The 19,354-nt window shown below is 47.5% G+C and overlaps 1 protein-coding gene across 1 annotated transcript in view; it reads left to right on the forward strand.

Moving 5' to 3' along the window:
• Positions 1-19,354, forward strand: part of sema4gb (sema domain, immunoglobulin domain (Ig), transmembrane domain (TM) and short cytoplasmic domain, (semaphorin) 4Gb) — a 254,681-nt gene that overhangs the window by 211,692 nt on the left and 23,635 nt on the right. Inside the window, exons 10-12 of the mRNA XM_070876489.1 lie at positions 5,759-5,903; positions 9,889-10,111; positions 18,114-18,229. Of these exons, the coding sequence (XP_070732590.1) occupies positions 5,759-5,903; positions 9,889-10,111; positions 18,114-18,229 (484 nt within the window). The remainder of the gene's footprint in view (positions 1-5,758; positions 5,904-9,888; positions 10,112-18,113; positions 18,230-19,354) is intronic.

Raw genomic sequence — 19,354 nt, forward strand, 5'->3', positions numbered from 1 at the left:
ATGACACAAAGATTAGTGGGAAAGCGGGTTGTGTAGAGGACACAGAAAGGCTGCAAAGAGATTTAGATAGGTTAAGCGAATAGGCTAAGATTTGGCAGATGGAATACAATTTCGGAAAGTGTGAGGTCATCCACCTTGGGGGAAAAAAACAGTAAAAGGGAATATTATTTGAATGGGGAGAAATTACAACATGCTGAGGTGCAGAGGGACCTGGGGGTCCTTGCGCATGAATCCCAAAAAGTTAGTTTGCAGGTGCAGCAGGTAATCAGGAAGGCGAATGGAATGTTGGCCTTCATTGCGAGAGGGATGGAGTACAAAAGCAGGGAGGTCCTTCTGCAACTGTATAGGGTATTGGTGAGGCCGCACCTGGAGTACTGCGTGCAGTTTTGGTCACCTTACTTAAGGAAGGATATACTAGCTTTGGAGGGGGTACAGAGATGATTCACTAGGCTGATTCCGGAGATGAGGGGGTTACCTTATGATGATGCATTGAGCAGACTGGGTCTTTACTCGTTGGAGTTCAGAAGGATGAGGGGTGATCTTATAGAAACATTTAAAATAATGAAAGGGATAGACAAGATAGAGGCAGAGAGGTTGTTTCCACTGGTCGGGGAGACTAGAACTAGGGGGCACAGCCTCAAAATACGGGGGAGCCAATTTAAAACCGAGTTGAGAAGGAATTTCTTCTCCCAGAGGGTTGTGAATTTGTGGAATTCTCTGCCCAAGGAAGCAGTTGAGGCTAGCTCATTGAATGTATTCAAGTCACAGATAGATAGATTTTTAACCAATAAGGGAATTAAGGGTTATGGGGAGCGGGCGGGTAAGTGGAGCTGAGTCCACGGCCAGATCAGCCATGATCTTGTTGAATGGCGGAGCAGGCTCGAGGGGCTAGATGGCCTACTCCTGTTCCTAATTCTTATGTTCTTATGTTCTTATGATGAAAGCGATAGCCAGATCCCACGTGTGGTGGCCCGGTATCGAAGCGGACTTAGAGTCCTATGTTCACAGATGTAATACATGCTCGCAGTTAAGCAATGTACCCAGGGAGGCTAAGTTTATGGTCTTGGCCCTCCAAACCGTGGTCTAGGGTACACATCGACTATGCAGGCCCGTTCTTGGGTAAAATGTTCCTTCTGGTTGTACATCAAGTGGATTGAATGTGAGATAATGTAGGCGAGCACGTCCGCTGCCACTGCTGAAAGCCTGCAGGCCATGTTTGCCACACACGGCTTACCCGATGTCCTGGTGAGCGACAACGGGACATGTTTTACCAGTGCTGAGTTCAAAGAATTCATGACCCGTAACGGGATCAAACATGTCACATCTGCCCCGTTTAAACCAGCGTCCAGTTGTCAGGCAGAGAGAGTAGTGCAAGCCATCAAGCAAGGCTTGAAGAGGGTAACTGAAGGCTCACTGCAGACTCGCCTATCCCGAGTCCTGCTTAGCTACCGCACGAAACCCCACTCACTCACTGGGATCCCACCTGCTGAATTGCTCATGAAAAGAGCACTTAAGACAAGGCTCTTGTTAGTTCACCCTGATCTACATGAACAGGTAGAGAGCAGGCAGCTTCAACAAAGTGCATACCATGATAGTGCAAATGTGTCATGCGAGATTGAAATCAATTATCCCGTATTTGTTTGCAATTATGGACAAGGTCCCAAGTGGCTTCCCGGCACTGTTGTGGCCAAAGAGGGAAGCAGGATGTTTCGGGTCAAACTTTCAAAGGGACTCATTTACTGGAAACACTTGGATCAAATCAAATTCAGATTCACGGACTATCCTGAGCAACCCACCTTGGACCCTCCCTTTTTTGATCCCCCAACATACACCAGTGGCAACCGGCACCACGATTGACCACAAAGCAGAACCCATCATCCACAGCAGCCCTGCAGGGCCCAACACAACAGGCAGCCCAGCAAGGCCAGCTGCATAGCAGCCCAGCGAGGGACCAACAAATGATTCAACAACACCAGCTTTCACACCGAGACGATCAACCAGGGCAAGAAGGGCCCCAGATAGACTCACATTGTAAATAGTTACACTATTGACTTTGGAGGGGGAGTGTTGTTATATATGTGGACTTGTATTTACTCTGTACAGCCACCAGAGGGCTCATCCCCTGGAGTCCCAAGGGATTCCATAATCCCTTGGGAGCACAGGTATTTAAGGAGGCTTCACAGGTTGGAGAGGCACTCTGGAGACCTGCAATAAAAGACTAAGGTCACAACTTTACTTTGAGCTCACAGTGTTCAGTCTGACTCTTTCTCCACATACAACAGTAACGGGTGTACTCTTTGGGTTAAATCCCATCACGAAAAGATGGTGTTTGACAGAACTAAACTTGCTTACTCAAAAGCTCAGCTTTTGGAATAGTTTGTGCACTGAGGGTCATTTCTAAGCAACTTCTTTTTCACGAGGGCACAGTAATGAAGGCAGTGGGTTGAAATGTGAGTGCAAATGTTCCGCAATTATCTCCGCTGGAAAGGAGAATTGAATTTCACGAGGCATTTTGGAGAATGAGAAACTTCAGCACTTCGGAGATTGATTACATGTTCCTGAATCGGCGACATTGTTTCCCTGTTTGATTAGTCATGCCTACTTTGGGAGAGCCGTTATAGATTGCTGACAGGTTTGTGTGAGCATGATTAATCATCCGGGAAGGGTGGTCCTCGGATGTTGCTGAAAGTGGAAGCATTTTGGAAGCGATACAGCCATGCCATGCATAGGCTGTCTTACTGGGGCCGCCTCTCCTCCCCTTTCTAAACTCCTAACTCTCCCCTTTTACTCTCGGATGTCTTGTAACTCCTTCTCATTCCCACTATCCCCCCATGGCCTTGCCCCTCCCTATCTCTGTAATCTCCTCCAGCCCCACAATCCCCCCCCCCCCGAGATGTCTGCACTCCTCTAATTCTGCCCCTTTGAGCATTCCTGATTATAATCGCTCAACCATTGGTGGCCGTGCCTTCTGTTGCCAAGGCCCCAAGCTCTGGAAATCCCTCCCTAAATCCCTCCACCTCTCTACCTCTCTTTCCTCCTTTAAGACACTCCTTAAAATCTACCTCTTTGACCAAGCTTTTGATCATGTGCCTTAATTTCTCCTTATGCGGCTTGGTGTCAAATTCTTTGTCTAATAATACTCCTGTGAAGCACCTTGGGACATTTCACTGCGTTAAAGGCGCTATATAAATACAAGTTGTTGCTGGTATATTTTGGCTTCATCTTCCTTTTAACGCCTAGCTAGGATAAGACTCAACTGGCTCCTCAGACAAGTGGCCATTATGCTGGCATGAATGTTGTCAGGCAATTTGACCATGAGGGCATCACATCTGAGCCTGTTTCTGCCCTCACCCAGTGTCCGCACATGCCCCTTTCTCATAGGGGGGCTCACCAGTCAGTGATCAGGGATTTTCCTTCTGTAATGGTACATCCCCAACCTCTGTCTGACATCAGCTAACTCACCGTACGACATGAATCCAACTTGGGATGTACCTGGCCTGTACTGCCACTCACTGGATGAATTCATTGGCGGGTAAGTTTTACTTCGGGCGCTCATGTAAAACAGGACGGTATCAATTCAGCTGCCTGTTTTGTTTGATAACGCTCCTGGAAAGCACCTTGAGATGTTAAACAAAGTTAAAGACCCAAGTTGTTTTTGTTATATATCTTTCCCGATTTTCATTTCTTTCGCCTGCAACGAAAATTGAAATGGGGAAAGATGTATAACAGGTGGCTGAATCAATATTGCCCAGTTTATACTATTGCCTTCAAAGCCAGAATGACCCTTTTAGAATTATCAGTGATGTACAACCGGCCCGTGGTAAACAGTGGTGTCTCTCACACTTACTCCTCCTGCACAACCTTGTACCTACTGTGCCCTGATTTCACTTCTGAATATTTACATAGGGTTACATAGGGTTACATAGGATATACGGCACAGAAACAGGCCATTCGGTCCAACCAATCCATGCCGGTGTTTATGTTCCACTTGAGCCTCCTCATCTTTCCTCATCTAAATCTGTCATCTATCTATTTACCCTAAGTGTAACACGCTGCCCGTTCCCTGATTTATTTGGCACTCATTCACCCAGCTGTGTTACTATTTCTGTGGAGAGCCCAAGCATTCCTTTGTGGTTCCCCTTTTCAAAAGGTCCTGTCAGTAATTTTTTTCAATCCGTGGTCAAAAATGCAAATGGTGATTTTGAGCAGAACTGCCTATCTTTAACCTTGTCAACTAGTGTTTTTGTTCAATGTGCTAAGCTATTGAGCTAGACTGATCGTGTAAAAAAGGACCCCGGGCAAGTTTAAAAAATATAAACATGCATATAGATCCCGAAATTACATTGTGTGACACTCGTGTATGAAGACTTTTTTATTCATTCACGGGATGTGGGCATCACTGGCAAACTCAGCATTCATTGCTCATCCCGAATTGCCCTTGAGAAGATGGTGGTGAGCCACCTTCTTGAACCGCTGCAGTCCCGTGTGGTGAAGGTACTCCCACAGTGCTGTTAGGGAGGGAGTTCCAGAATTTTGACCCAGCGGCAATGAAGGAACGGCGATATATTTCCAAATCAGGATGGTGTGTGACTTGGAAGTGAACGTGCAGATGATGGCATTCCCATGCACCTGCTGCCCTCGTCCTTCTAGGTGGTAGAGGTGCTGCTGTCTGACATTCCCCTCTGTGGTATTTTAGCAGGTGGGTTAACTCGGGTTGCCAATTCTGGGTGAGTGTATTCCTGGAGCTTTCATCACATGTCCTTCCACCCGAATCACCCACCCCATCACTCACACTCCTGCCGTTGGTCCACCTCCAGGTGCACTGCCTTCCCCCGATCAATTGCGAAGGGGACAGACTCTTTGTTACCCAATGGGATTAATCCTGACTGTCGCACCCTCACCTCTGAGTCAGAAGGTTGTGGGTTCCAGTCCCACTCCAGGGACTTGCGCACAAAAATCTAGGCTGACACTCCTAGTGCAGTGCTGAGGGAGTGCTGCACTGTCAGGGTGCTGTCTTTCGGATAAGACGTTAAACCGAGGCCCCGTGGACGTAAAAGATCCCTCCCAGGTGGACGTAAAAGATCCCATGGCACTATTTTGAAGAAGAGCAGGGTAGTTAGCCCCTGTGTCCTGGGGCCAATATTTATCCCTCAACCAATATAACAAAAAAACAGATTTTCTGGGTCATTATCACATTGCTGTTTGTGGGAGCTTGCTGTGCACAAATTGCCTGCCGTGTTTCCCACATTACAACAGTGTCTACACTACAAAAGTACTTCATTGGCCGTAAAGCTCTTTGAGACATCCGGTGGTCGTGAAAAGCGCTATATAAATGCAAGTCTTTCTTTTCTTTCTTTTTAATGCCCCAACGTTTTTTTTCTCCCTGTTTTGCATGCAGCAGTGTTCCCGGAGGTTAATCTTCAATTCCTGGAGGCTCCAGGGTAATCCTGGAGAGTTGGCAACACTAGTGTCAACCCATATAAAACGAAGAAAGAGATCTCTCGCGAGATTTTTTTTTGTGGTGAATTAGAAAAGTATAATGGGGGAAAGAGTGACCCTTGCAAAAAGTGACGTCTGTTTGCAAGACCTCCAACTGCCACAGATTGCTAGGAGGAAACCCCTCCGCTACAATAAGGGAGGGAGGAATTTCAGACAATCACCTCATGCGTTCGGGCAGCTGATATCCTGCGGCATAACGTGAGATCATTGTCTCTCTGATTTCACTAATGTTTGTTCACTCTTTTCGATAATAATGAAGGCAAAATGTACAAACGTCCGCTGTCTGCCAGTACACCATTGCCGACATCCGCAAGACATTTGAAGGGCCATTCAAGGAAGACCAGGAATCTCCACTTCGGTGGTCGAGATACATGGACAAGGTTCCAGAGCCACGCCCTGGATCGGTAAGGCCCTGTCTAAAAGTAACATTTTGGGATTTTTTTTTGGTCCTATGGCTCACACAAAGTAACACATTTAGGTTTAAAATGGAGGTTTATATCAATCCATGTACACCCAGTGAAAGCAGCTCATCAGTACAAAAGCAAAATACTGCGGATACTGGAATCGGAAATAAAAAACAGAAAATGCTGGAAATACTCAGCGAGTCAGGCAGCATCCGTGGAGAGAGAAACAGAGTTAACGTTTCGGGTCGATGACCCTTCGTCACAACTGACGAATGTTTGAAGTGAACAGATTCTGAAGGAGCACTGAAAGGGGGAGGGGAGGAAAGAACAAAAGGGAAGGTCTGTGATAGGGTGGAAGACAGGAGAGATTTGAGAGACAAAAGGGGTGATGGGCCGAGTTGAGTTGGTAATGGCAGAAGTAAGAAAAAGATGAGTCCAGATAGGGTGTGATTGGTGGAGTAATGACCAGCTGCCATTGGGAAACCGAGGGAAAAAAATTACATGAGATCGGGGGGGTGGGGGCAGGTTAAAAAAAGAAGAAAAGGGAGCAAAGTATGGGCAGAGATTATGGACTGAAATTGTTGAACTCGGTTGAATACCTTTTTCAGTCTCTACCTACCCCTACACATGGCACCTCCTCCCAGCATCCCTGTAATGGTTTGTGTTGATATCATGGAGGGGGGAGGGGATTCTTGAGCTGTTGCTTCCAGCGGGGACACCAATGGAATTATAAATCGTTGTGGAACCAACCAGGGGGCAGGCTATCTTAGATCTGGTACTGTGTAATGAGAAAGGATTAATAAATGATCTCCTAGTAAAGGATCCTCTAGGAATGAGTGACCATAACATAGTTGAATTTGAAATTCAGTTGGAGGGTGAGAAAGTTGGATCTCAAACCAGTGTCCTAAGCTTAAACAAAGGAGACTACAAAGGTATGAAGGCAGATTTGGCTAAAATGGTCTTGGAAAATAGATTAAAGTGTGGGACGGTTGATGAACAGTGGCAGACATTTAAGGAGATATTTCATAACTCACAACAAAAATATATCACAATGAGAAGGAAAGACTGTAAGAGAACGGATAACCATCCGTGGCTAAATAAGAAAATATGGGATGGTATCAAATTGAAAACAAGGGCATACAATGTGGCCAAGACTAGTGGGAGGCCAGAGGATTGGGAAAATTTTAAAAGCCAGCGAAGAACGACTAAAAAAATGATAAGGGAAGATAGATTATGAAAGTAAACTAGCACGAAATATAAAAACAGATAGTAAGAATTTTTACAGGTGCATAAAAAGGAAAAGAGTGGCTAAAGTAAATGTTGGTCCCTTAGAGGATAAGACTGGGGAATTAATAATGGAGAACAGAGAAATGGCAGAGATGTTGAACAAATATTTTGTATCGGTCTTCACGGTAGACGACACTAAAAACATCCCAATAGTGGATAATCAAGGGGCTATAGGGAGGGAGGAAATTAATACAATCTCTATCACTAAAGAAGTAGTACTTGGTAAAATAATGGGACTAAAGGTGAACAAGTCCCCTGGACCTGATGACTAGCATCCTAGGGTCTTAAAAGAAGTGGCTGCAGAGATAGTGGATGCATTGGTTGTAATCTACCAAAATTTCCTGGAAACTATAGACCAGTTAACCTAACACCTGTCGTTGGAAAAATGCTGGAGTTAATTATTAAGGAAGCAGTAGCAGGACATTTGGAAAAGCATAATTCAATCAAGCAGAGTCAGCATGGTTTTATGAAAGGGAAATCATGTTTGACAAATTTGCTGAAGTTCTTTGATGATGTAACAAACAGGGTGGATAAGGGGAAACCAGTGGATGTGGTGTATTTGGATTTCCAGAAGGCATTTGATAAGGTGCCACATAAAAGGTTTCTGCACAAGATAAAAGTTCACAGGGTTGGGGGTAATATATTAACATGGATAGAGGATTGGCTAACTAACAGAAAATAGAGAGTTGGGATAAATGGGTAATTTTCCAATTGGCAAACAGTGACTAGTGGGGTGCCGCAGTGATTAGTGCCGGGGCCTCAACTATTTACAATCTATATTAATGACTTGGATGAAGGGACTGAGTGTAATGTAGCCAAGTTTGCTGATGATACAAAGACGGGTGGGAAAGCAAATTGTGAGGAAGCCACAAAAAATCTCTCAAGGGATATAGACAGGCTAAGTGAGTGGTCAAAAATTTGGCAGATGGAGTATAACGTGGGAAAATGTGAGCTTATCCACTTTGGCAGAAAAAATAGAAAAGCAAATTATAATTTAAATGGAGAAAAGTTGCAAAATGCTGCAGTACAGAGGGACCTGGGGGTCCTTGTGCATGAAACACAAAGTGAGTATGCAGGTGCAGCAATAATCAGGAAGGCAAATGGAATGTTGGCCTTTTTTTCAAGGGGGATAGAATATAAAAGCAGAGAAGTCCTGCTACAACTGTACAGGGTATTGGTGAGGCCACACCTGGAGTACTGCGTACAGTTTTGGTCTCCATATTTAAGGAAGGATATACTTGCATTGAAGGCTGTTCAGCGAAGGTTCACTAGGTTGATTCTGGAGATGAGGGGGTTGACTTATGAAGATAGATTGAGTTGGAGTTCAGAAGAATGAGAGGTGATCTTATCGCAACATATAAGATAATGAGGGGACTTGTCAAGGTGGATGCAGAGAGGATATTTCCACTCATAGGGGAAACTAAAACTAGGGGCATAGTCTCAGCATAAGGGGCCGCCCATTTAAAACTGAGATGAGGAGGAATTTCTTTTCTCAGAGGGTTGTAAATCTGTGGAATTCTCTGCCCCAGAGAGCTGTGGAGGCTGGGTCTTTGAATATATTTAAGGTGGAGATAGAATTTTGAGCGATAAGGGAGTAAAGGGTTATGGGGAGCGGGCAGGGAAGTGGAGCTGAGTCCACGATCCAATCAGCCATGATCTTATTGAATGGCGGAGCAGGCTCGAGGGGCCAAATGGCCTGCTCCTGCTCCTATTTCGTATGTTCTTATATTGTTTCCGTGTAAGGGCGGAGAAGATCAGCCAGGAGGCCGACTCCTGATCACTATCCAGCTAGTTCTGCTGGGCGTGTGGACATCAAGTCAGCACAGTGCCGCCCTTGACCGTGATTCCTCTCCTGCTGCCTCTCCCCCTCCCCCTCCCCACTGTGAAATATCCTGCGAACACCCAGCTTCCTTCGCACATGCCAAATTGCCATTTGGTTGAGAAACTGAAGGGTAAATGACATCTGTGTCAGCCGTGGCTCAGTGGGCAGCACTCTCGCTTCTGGATCAGACGGTTCTGGGTTCAAGTCCAGGGGCTTGAGCACATAAATCTAGGCTGACACTCCCAGTGCAGTGCTGAGGGAGTGCTGCGCTGTTGGAGGTGCCATCTTTCAGTTGCGGCATTAAACTGAGACTCTGTCTTTTCTCTCAGGTGGACGTAAAAGATCCCATGGCACTATTATGAAGAACAACAGGGCATTTCTCCCTGGTGTCCCACCCAATAATTATCCTTTAGGAAAAGGAGTTAGATGAAGTCCTTACTACTAGGGGGATCAAGGGGTATGGCGTGAAAGCAGGAAGGGGGTACTGAAGTTGCATGTTCAGCCATGAACTCATTGAATGGCGGTGCAGGCTAGAAGGGCCGAATGGTCTACTCCTGCACCTATGTTTCTATGTTTCTAACTTCACTAAAGCAGATTATTTGGTCATCATCTCAGTGCTGTTTGTGGGAGCTTGCTGTGCGCGAATTGGCTGCCGTGTTTCCTACATTACAACAGTGACTACACTTCAATAGTAAAGCACTTTGGGATGTCCTGAGGTCATGAAAGGTGCTATATAAATGCAAGTCTTTATTTTTTTTCTGTGGAACTATACTCCAGCAAGGAGTCATGGTATTGTGGGGGGTGGAAAACTGTCAGATCTAACATTATTATGAGGACTACTTTTGCTGACTTACTCTCTCCTGCTGTGCCTGGCAGTGCATTACAGACGAATTCAGGAGAAAGGGCTTCAAGACGTCACTTGATCTGCCGGACATTGTGCTCGACTTTGTGAAGAAACATCCACTGATGGACGAAGAGGTCAGTCCCGTGGGAGGACATCCGATTTTTGTCAAGAAAAATGTGAACTACACAAAGATTGTCGTGGACACAATCACAGCGCTGGATGAGAAAGAGTACAATGTGATGTTCATTGGCACAGGTACATGTTGTATAAAGAAATATCCTTCATAACTATTGTGTTCCTAACACAGATGAGCCTGCACATAGGGAGGTTAAAGTAACAGTGACCTCAGTCTTTATTAAGACACTCCAGAGTGAGGAACAGGCCTTAGGGGCCGGCTTATATACAGTGCCCCCAAGGGATGCTGGGATCCCTTGGGACTTCAGGGGATGAGCTCCCTGGTGGTGGAACATGGGAGTGCATGCTTTACAGATACACAATATCACTCTTTTCCCCCCCCCCCCCCCCCCCAAAGTCAAAGTGAAAACTATTTTCAAGGTGAGGCGGTCGGGAGCCTTTCTTTCCCTGGTGGACCGCCTCGGTACAAATGTCTGTTCTGGTGTGTTGGCTGTGCCCTCACTGGGCTGATGTATTGTTGGCCCTGCAGGGCTGCTGGGTGAGCCTGGCCTTGCTGGGCTGATGGGCGTGATGGGTTCGATTTCCTGCTCCGGGGTGGTGTCGTTGCTCCTTTGGGTGTGGTGGGCTCGAAAAGGGTGGTGTCTGCTGTGGGTTGTTCAGGGCAGTCTGTGAACTGCAGCCTCGTTTGGTCCAGGTGCTTTGTGCAAATTTGTCCATTGTCTAGTTTGACTACAAACACCCTACTCCCTTCTTTAGCTCACCGTGCCCGCGATCCACTTGGGACCATGTCCATAGTTTAGCACTTACACAGGGTCATTCAGATCAATTTCCCGTAACACAGTGGCACGACCATCGTTTACATTTTGTTGCTGCCGCCTGCTCTCTACCTGATCAGGTTGGGGTAAACCAGCGAGAGGCTGGTTTTAAGTGTCCTTTTCATGAGTCGCTCAGCCGGGGGCACCCCTGTGAGCGAGTGGGGTCTCGTGCGGTAGCTGAGCAGTACTCGGGACAGGCGGGTTTGGAGTGAGCCTTCTGTGACTCGTTTAAGGCTCTGTTTGATTGTTTGTACTGCCCGCTCTGCCTGCATATTGGAGGCTGATTTAAACGGGGCCGAGGTGACATGTTTGATCCCATTGCGGGTCATGAATTCTTTAAATTCGGCACTGGTGAAACATGGCCCATTGTCACTGACCAATATGTCAGGTAGGCCGTGGGTGGCAAACATGGCCCTCAGGCTTTTAATGATGGCAGTGGTGGTGCTTCCTGATATTATTTCACATTCAATCCATTTTGAAAAAGCATCCACCACCACCAGGAACATTTCACCGAGAAACGGGCCCGCATAGTTGTCATGGATCCTTGAACATGGTCTGCAGGGCCAGGACCACAAAGAAAGTGGTGCCTCTCTGGGCGCGTTGCTCAACTGAGCACACATGCTGCATTGCCGTACACAGGACTCTAAGTCAGAGTCGATACCAGGCCACCACACGTGGGATCTGGCTATCGCTTTCATCATTACTATACCTGGGTGTGTGCTGTGGAGATCCGAGATGAATGATGAATGTCTCCCTGCCCTTTTTTGGTAGCACTACGCGGTTACCCCACAACAGGCAGTCTGCCTGAATGGACAGCTCGTCCTTTCGCCGCTGGAACGGCTTGATTAGCTCTTGCATTTCAACGGGGGTGCTGGCCCAGCTCCCATGGAGTACACAGTTTTCTGTTAGGGACAGCAGAGGATCTTGGCTGGTCCACGTCCTAATCTGGCAGGCCGCGACAGGTGATTTATCATTTTCAAACGCTTCCATGACCATCAACAGGTCTGCGGGCTGCGCCACCATCAACAAGTTTGCAGGCTGCGCCATTTCCACTCGCGTGGTGGGTAATAGTAGCCGACTGAGTGCATCCGCACAATTCTCGGTGCCTGTCCTGTGGCGGATGGTATAGTTATACGCTGATAGCACGAGTGCCCACCTTTGTATGCGGACTGAGGCATTAGTATTTATCCCCTTGTTTTCAGCGAACAGGGATATGAGGGGCTTGTGATCGGTTTCCACCTCAAATTTGAGGCCAAACAGGTACTGATTCATTTTCTTTACCCCGAACACACAAGCTAATGCCTCTTTCTCAATCATGCTGTAGGCCCTCTCGGCCTTAGACAAGCTCCTGGAAGCATAGGCGATAGGTTGCAACTTCCCCGCAATGTTAGCTTGTTGTAATACACACGCGACTCCATACAACGAGGCATCACATGCTAGCACGAGTCTTTTACACGGGTTATACAATACAAGCAGCTTGGAGCATAAAATGTTTCTGGCTTTCTCAAAAGCAATTACTTGTTTTTTTCCCCATACCCAGTTCTCATCTTTACGCAATAACACATGTAGGGGCTCTAAGATGGCGCTTAACCCCAGTGGGAAGTTACCAAAATAGTTGAGGAGTCCCAGGAACGACCGCAGCTCTGTGACGTTTTGTGGCCTGGGCGCGTTCCTGATAGCCTCTGTCTTGGCGTCTGTGGGCCGAATGCCGTCTGCCGCAATCTTTCTCCCCAAAAACTCCACTTCTGTTGCCATGAAGATGCATTTTGACCTCTTCAGCCGCAGCCCTACGTGATCCAGTCGCTGGAGGACCTCCTCCAGGTTTTGTAGGTGCTCGGCGGTGTCCCGACCCGTGACCAATATGTTGTCCTGAAAAACCACCGTGCGTGGTACTGACTTGAGTAGGCTCTCCATGTTTCTCTGGAAGATCGCTGCAGCCGACCAAATTTCAAATGGGCATCTGTTGTAGATGAACAGTCCCTTGTGCGTGTTGATGTAGGTGAGGCCCTTTGAAGACTCCTCCAGCTCCTGCGTCAGGTAGGCCGAAGTCAGGTCGAGCTTGGTGAACGTCTTGCCTCCTGCCAGCGTCGCAACTAGGTCGTCTGCCTTAGGTAGCGGGTATTGGTCCTGTAGCGAGAAACGATTAATAGTTACTTTATAATCGCCGCAAATTCTGACCGTGCCATCACTTTTGAGTACTGGAACAATCGGGCTGGCCCACTCGCTGAATTCCACTGGGGAGATGATGCCCTCGCATTGCAGCCTGTCCAGCTCGATTTCCACTCTCCCCCTCATCATGTGAGGTACCGCTCGCGCCTTGTGGTGAATGGGTCGTGCCTTTGGGACTAAATGGATCCACACCTTTGCCCCGGAAAAGTTTCCAATGCCTGGCTCAAAAAGGGAAGGAAATTTGTTAAGAACCTGGGTGCATGAGGCCTCATCGACATGTGATAGAGCTCGGATGTCATCCCAGTTCCAGCGGATTTTGCCCAGCCAGCTCCTTCGAAGCAGTGTGGGGCCATCGCCCGGGACAATCCAGAGTGGCAGTTCGTGCACCGTGCCTTTGTAGGTGACCTTGACCATGGCGCTACCCAGGACAGTGATGAGCTCTTTGGTGTACGTTCTCAGTTTCGTGTGGATGGGGCTCAGGGCTGGTCTGAGTGCCATGTTGCACCACAGTCTCTCAAACATCTTTTTACTCATGATGGATTGGTTAGCGCCAGTGCCCAGTTCCATGGCTACGGGTAAGCCATTCAATTTTACATTTAGCATTATAGGTGGACATTTTGTCAAAAATGTGTGCATCCCGTGTACTTCAGCATCTGCCTCCTCTCTCTGAGGCTCGAAATTGCTTTGATTTACCATGGACCAATCTTCCTCTGCCACATGGTGGTTAGCAGGTTTTGCAGAGCTTGCAGCTCATTGGAAGTGCCCCATTGTGCCACAGCGGCATGAATGGGCTAAATGGAAGCCTTCACAACGCCAACAAGGTGTGAATTGCCTTCAATTCATCTTTTGTTGCGGACTCTAAGTCATCTGGGTCACCTGAGGCCTGCTAGCAGTTGCAGACTCGTGGTTTCTGCTCTGTACATTCCTGCTCGCAAACACAGTTCCAATTAATTTATGAACATTGCTAGCACTTGTGTGCTGAGAGATTTGTTTGGTGTTATCACTGGTGGACATAAACGCCTGTGCTATTGCAATGGCCTTACTGAGGGTCGGTGTCTCTGCAGTCAAAAGTTTTCGTAGGATGGTCTCGTGGCCAATGCCCAATACAAAAAAGTCTCTGAACATTTGCTCCAGGTAGCCATCAAACTCACATTGTCCTGCAAGTCGCCTTAGCTCGGCGACGTAGCTCACCACTTTCTGACCTTCAGATCGCTGGCACATGTAGAACCGATACCTTGCCATCAGCATGCTCTCCCTCCGGTTAAGATGCTCCCGAACCAGTGTACATAGCTCCTCATACAACTTATCTGTGGGTTTCACCGGAGCCAGAAGATTTTTCATGAGGCTGTAGGTCGGTGCCCCGCAGACTGTGAGGAGGACCGCTCTCCTTTTTGCAGCGCTTCCTTCTCCGTCCAGCTCGTTGGCTACAAAGTACTGGTCTAGCCGTTCGACATAGGCTTCCCAGTCCTCACCCTCCGAGAACTTCTCCAGGATGCCCACAGTTTGCTGCATCTTTGCGTTGGATTCGATAACTCGTCGCCAGTTATTGTGTTCCTAACACAGATGAGGCTGCACACAGGGAGGTTAAAGTAACAGTGACCTCAGTCTTTATTAAGACACTCCAGAGTGAGGAACAGGCCTTAGGGGTCAGCTTATATACAGTGCCCCCAAGGGATGCTGGGATTCCTTGGGACTTCAGGTGATGCACTCCCTGGTGGCGGAACATGGGAGTGCATGCTTTACAGATACAAAACAATAACTCTACAGCACGGTGAATTAGGCCATTGTGGGGAATACTGAGAGAGAGTTGTCTGTCAGAGGTTGACATGCCTTTTTGACGTATCAGCCAGTGACTCAGTGGGTAGCACCCTCGCCTCTGAGTCAGACATCCATAGCCTTGGCATTGATTTATTTCAGTGACTGATGCAGGGGAACATCACAGCCTTCCTGTGTTATTATTCAGGGTCAGTCTGTGACAAAAAGATTCTTGTTCTGCATTCAGCAGGTTGTGGGTTCAAGTCCCACTCCAGGGACATGAGCACAAAGATCTAGGCTGATACTCCCAGTGCAGTGCTGAGGGAGTGCTGCACTGTCGGAGGTGCATTCTTTCAGATGAGGCATTAAACTGAGGCCCCGTCTGCTCTCTCAGGTGGATGTAAAAGATCCTGCGGTGCTATTTCGAAGAAGAGTAGGGGAGTTATCCCCGGTGTCCTGAGCCAATATTTATCCCACAACCATCATCACTAAAACAGATTATCTGGTCGTTATCACATTGCTGTTTAAGGGAACTTGCTGTTTGTGGGAGCTTGTGCACAAATTGGCTGGCATGTTTCCTATATTACAACAGCGACTAAAAAAAAAAGCACTTTGGGATGTCCGGCAGTCGTGAAAGGCGCTACAGTATTGCAAGTCTTTCTTTTTTCCTTTTTGGTTGAGATGTTGAGCTCGGCCTCCGGTTTGCCTGCTCTGGACATTGAAGTAGATATTGAAGAGCCCTCAGTACTATTTGAAGGAAAGCAGGGCGTCCTGCCATTCCTCCCTCGCTCAACACCACCAAAACATACCACATCAACCAGTTGTTCACCTCATTCCTGCTTGTGGGACAAAACAGCCTGTGTAACAACAGTGATTGCACTTCAGAGCTGCTCACTATATGTGAAACATTGTCGAATATTTGCAATGGACACGATAAAGCATTAAGTAAGCTCTGCCTTTACTGTACAGAGTAGCTAGCGACTTTTATTGGGCTTCGACACACACTAAGCAACTGTCCTGGTTGTCAGAGTCAGTTTGTGAAATACAAAGTTGTCGCACTTTAAAAAAAATCAGCACTTCAGCACCTGGTGGGCAAGAACCTATTTTTGCTAAAGGTGAGAGAATTTACCATTTTCACTTTTGGTGGGGATGGAATGCTTGCTGTTGTGGAGGGTTTGTCCACTCCACACCCCGCCTGATATCCCTTTCCAGTTACTTCAAAAAGAAAGACTTCCATTTATATAGCGCCTTCAGCAACCACCGGACGTCCCAAAGCACTTTCCAATGAAGTAATTTTGAAGTGTAGTCACTGTTGTAATGTGGCAGCCAATTTGCGCACAGCAAGCTCCCACAAACAGCAATATGCTAATGGCCAGATATTCTGTTTTAGTGATAAATATTGACCCAAAACACCAGGGAGAACTCCCCTGCTCTTCTTCAAAATAGTGCTATGGGATCTTTTACATCCACCTGAGAAAGCAGATAGGGCCTCGGTTTAATGTCTCACTTGAAAGGCAGCACCTCCAACAGTGCAGTATTCCCTCAACACTGCACTGCAGTGTCAACCTAGATTTTTGCACTCAAATCCCTGGAATGGGACTTGAATTCACAACCTTCAGATTTGGAGACAAGGGTGCTGGCCACTGAGCCGCTGGGCTGACACTGCACTTTAGTGAAGAGGAAAATGTGTCTCACACAACTGATCCAGCACCATCAGTTCCCTTCTCCCATATCCCCCCTCCCCGCCAAGAGTGAAAATTGCCCCATGCCTTGCTCCCAGCTTTCTGACTGTAGTACAGCTTTAACCTGAAACCCAATAATGAATAACAATTCCTCTCCTGGAACGTGCTCGAAAGCACATTATTCTGGATAATAGAGCAAAGCATTGTTTTGTTTGGTGACAATGTGGTCATAGCAGACATGACGGACAGCCAGCTCCTGTGACTCAATCACAAGATTTGACGAGTGCTGATGTTCATAGAATCATATAGCACAGAAGGAGGCCATTCGGCCCGACGTGCCTGTACCGGCCCTTTGATAGAACTATCCAATTAGTCCCACTCCTCCTGGCCTTTCCCCACAGCCCTGTAAATGGTTCCTTAAGTATATATCCAATTTCCTTTTGAAAGTTACTATTGAATACACTTCCACAACCCTTTCAGGGAGCGCACTCCAGAGCAGAGTAACTTGCTGCGTAAAAAAAAATTCTCCTCATCCCCCTTCTGGTTCTTTTACCAATTATCTTAAATCTGTGTCCTCTGATTACCGACACCCATGCTACTGGAAACATGTTTTCGCAATCAAAACCCTTCATAATTAACACCTCCATTAAATCCCCACTTAACCTTTTCTGCGCTAAAGGAGAATATCCCAGCTTCTCCAGTATCGCCACATAACTGAAATTCCTCATCCCTTGGTACCATTCCAGCAACTCTCCTCTGCACCCTCTCCAAGGCCTTAACATCCATAACCTTGCCATTGATTTATTTCACTGTGATGCAGGGGAATATCACAGCCTTCCTGTGTTATTATTCAGGGTCAGTCTGTGACAAAAAGATTGTTGTTCTGCATCCAGTAGGTTGTGGGTTAAAGTCCCACTCCAGGGACTTGAGCACATAAATCTAGGCTGACACTCCAGTGCAGTGCTGAGGGAGTGCTGCACTGTCAGAGGTGCCATCTTTCAGATGAGACGTTAAACCGATGACCCTTCTGCCCTCTTAGGTGGACGTAAAAGATCCCATGGCACTAGTTCGAAAAAGAGCAGGGGAGTTATCCCCGGTGTCCTGGCCAATATTTATCCCTCAATCACTAAAAAACAGTTTGGGCTGGGTTTTCACAATGTTGCCGCCTCTGTTCACGCTATGGAGGGACGGTAATGGCGGCGGGGATGGTTTCCGGGCAGGCGGCCAGCTTCCAGCGTCCCATCAGCTCTTTAACTCGGGACTTTCAGTTGCTCAGCCGGCCTAGCGCCCTAAGAGAGGTGTGGAACGCCCCCCTTAGCGCTCCGCCCCACACTCAGGGCCCAGCTGCTAAACTTTGTAGCTGAGGACACAAACCATTTCCCGGCGCAAACTTTACCGCCCGGCCACCATTATCACCTGAAAAATCCTCCAGCCCTTAATCTGGTCATTATCACATTGCTGTTTGTGGGAGCTTGCTGTGTGCAAATTGGCTGCTGTGTTTCCCACATTACAACAGTGTCTACATTCCAAAAGTGCTTCATTGGCTGTAAAGCACTTTGAGACAACCAGTGGTCATGAAAGGCGCTATAGAAATGCAATTCTTTCTTTCTTTGCTATGTATTCACTCCAAAAGTTTGAATTTAGCTGCAGGAGAACCATGTGCGTTTGTCTCTAATGTGACTGTTGTCTCCTGTTGTAAAGTTGATGGATGGCTGCACAAAGTAGTGAACATTGGATCCAGCATGCACATGATAGAGGAGATCCAGCTCTACAAGGAACCCCAGCCCGTGGAAAGTCTGGTACTAGCCAGCACTCAGGTACGGCCTTAACATGTGAAACTGTAAGTGGGCACGGGACTCTCTATTATTGAAATGCACGGTCAAACCTGGTGGGGGGGTGATGGGAATGAAAATCGGCGGGTTCTGTAACGGGTGGGCGATCCGTTTACCAGTCAAGCGGTGCAGGTGATGATTACCACCCCTGTCTCCCCACCCACCCAACTCTCCCCACTGTGGGCAACTGTAGTAACGTTCTCCTGATCAGGGAATAATGCCATTGAGATCGGTGGTTTTCAGCTGGCTTTTAAAAAATTTGTTCCTGGGATGTGGGTGCCGCTATCAAGGCCAGCATTTATTGTCCATCCCTAATTCCCTTGAGAAGGTGGTGGTGAGCCGCCTTCTTGAACCGCTGCAGTCCGTGTAGTGAAGGTGCTCCCACAGTGCTGTTAGGGAGCGAGTTCCAGGATTTTGACCCAGCAACAATGAAAGAACGGCAATATATTTCCAAGTCAGGATGGTGTGCGACTGGGAGAGGAACTTGGAGGTGGTGGAGTTCCCATGTGCCTGCTGCCCTCGTCCTTCTGGGGGTTGTGGGTTTGGGACTAAAAGAAAGCTTCTGCAAGGACCAAAGAAAATGGTTGCAGTGGCAACATATTACCACATACCGGATAAGTCTAGGATCCGACTACATTTCGAGAGAGCAATTGCCTGTGACGATTCTTCTCCTCACATGAATCCAGATAGTGAATAGCATCTGACTATTTGACCATAGGGATCTCAGCTGAGCCTGATCCCTTGCTGATCGCTTGCCCCCACATGCCCCCGCCTGCGGAGGGAGGCGGGGGGTGTCAATGGACCACGATCAGGGGTACAAGTGCCGGTTGATTTCTCTTCCACTCGCTCGTGCAGTTGCAACACCCCGAGTGCTGCTTGGTTACGATCGGCATAATCCGCACAGAGTGGGGACTGAAGCTGGCACCTTCCAGAGCCCCAAAGGCTGAGTAAGCAGTGGGCTGTAACCACCGAGCCTGCACCCCATGGTCTTGATGAAGGAAAAACACTCAATAATACGAGTAAAACAGCCACCTCAGCAGGAGAGCCGTGTCAAGGCGTGTGTTTTTTCCATTGTTATTAAAGCCTAGTCTGTAATTAAAATGGAAGAAA

The sequence above is a fragment of the Pristiophorus japonicus genome, chromosome 3, assembly GCF_044704955.1.
Source record: "Pristiophorus japonicus isolate sPriJap1 chromosome 3, sPriJap1.hap1, whole genome shotgun sequence".
Classification (NCBI taxonomy): Eukaryota; Metazoa; Chordata; class Chondrichthyes; family Pristiophoridae; genus Pristiophorus; species Pristiophorus japonicus.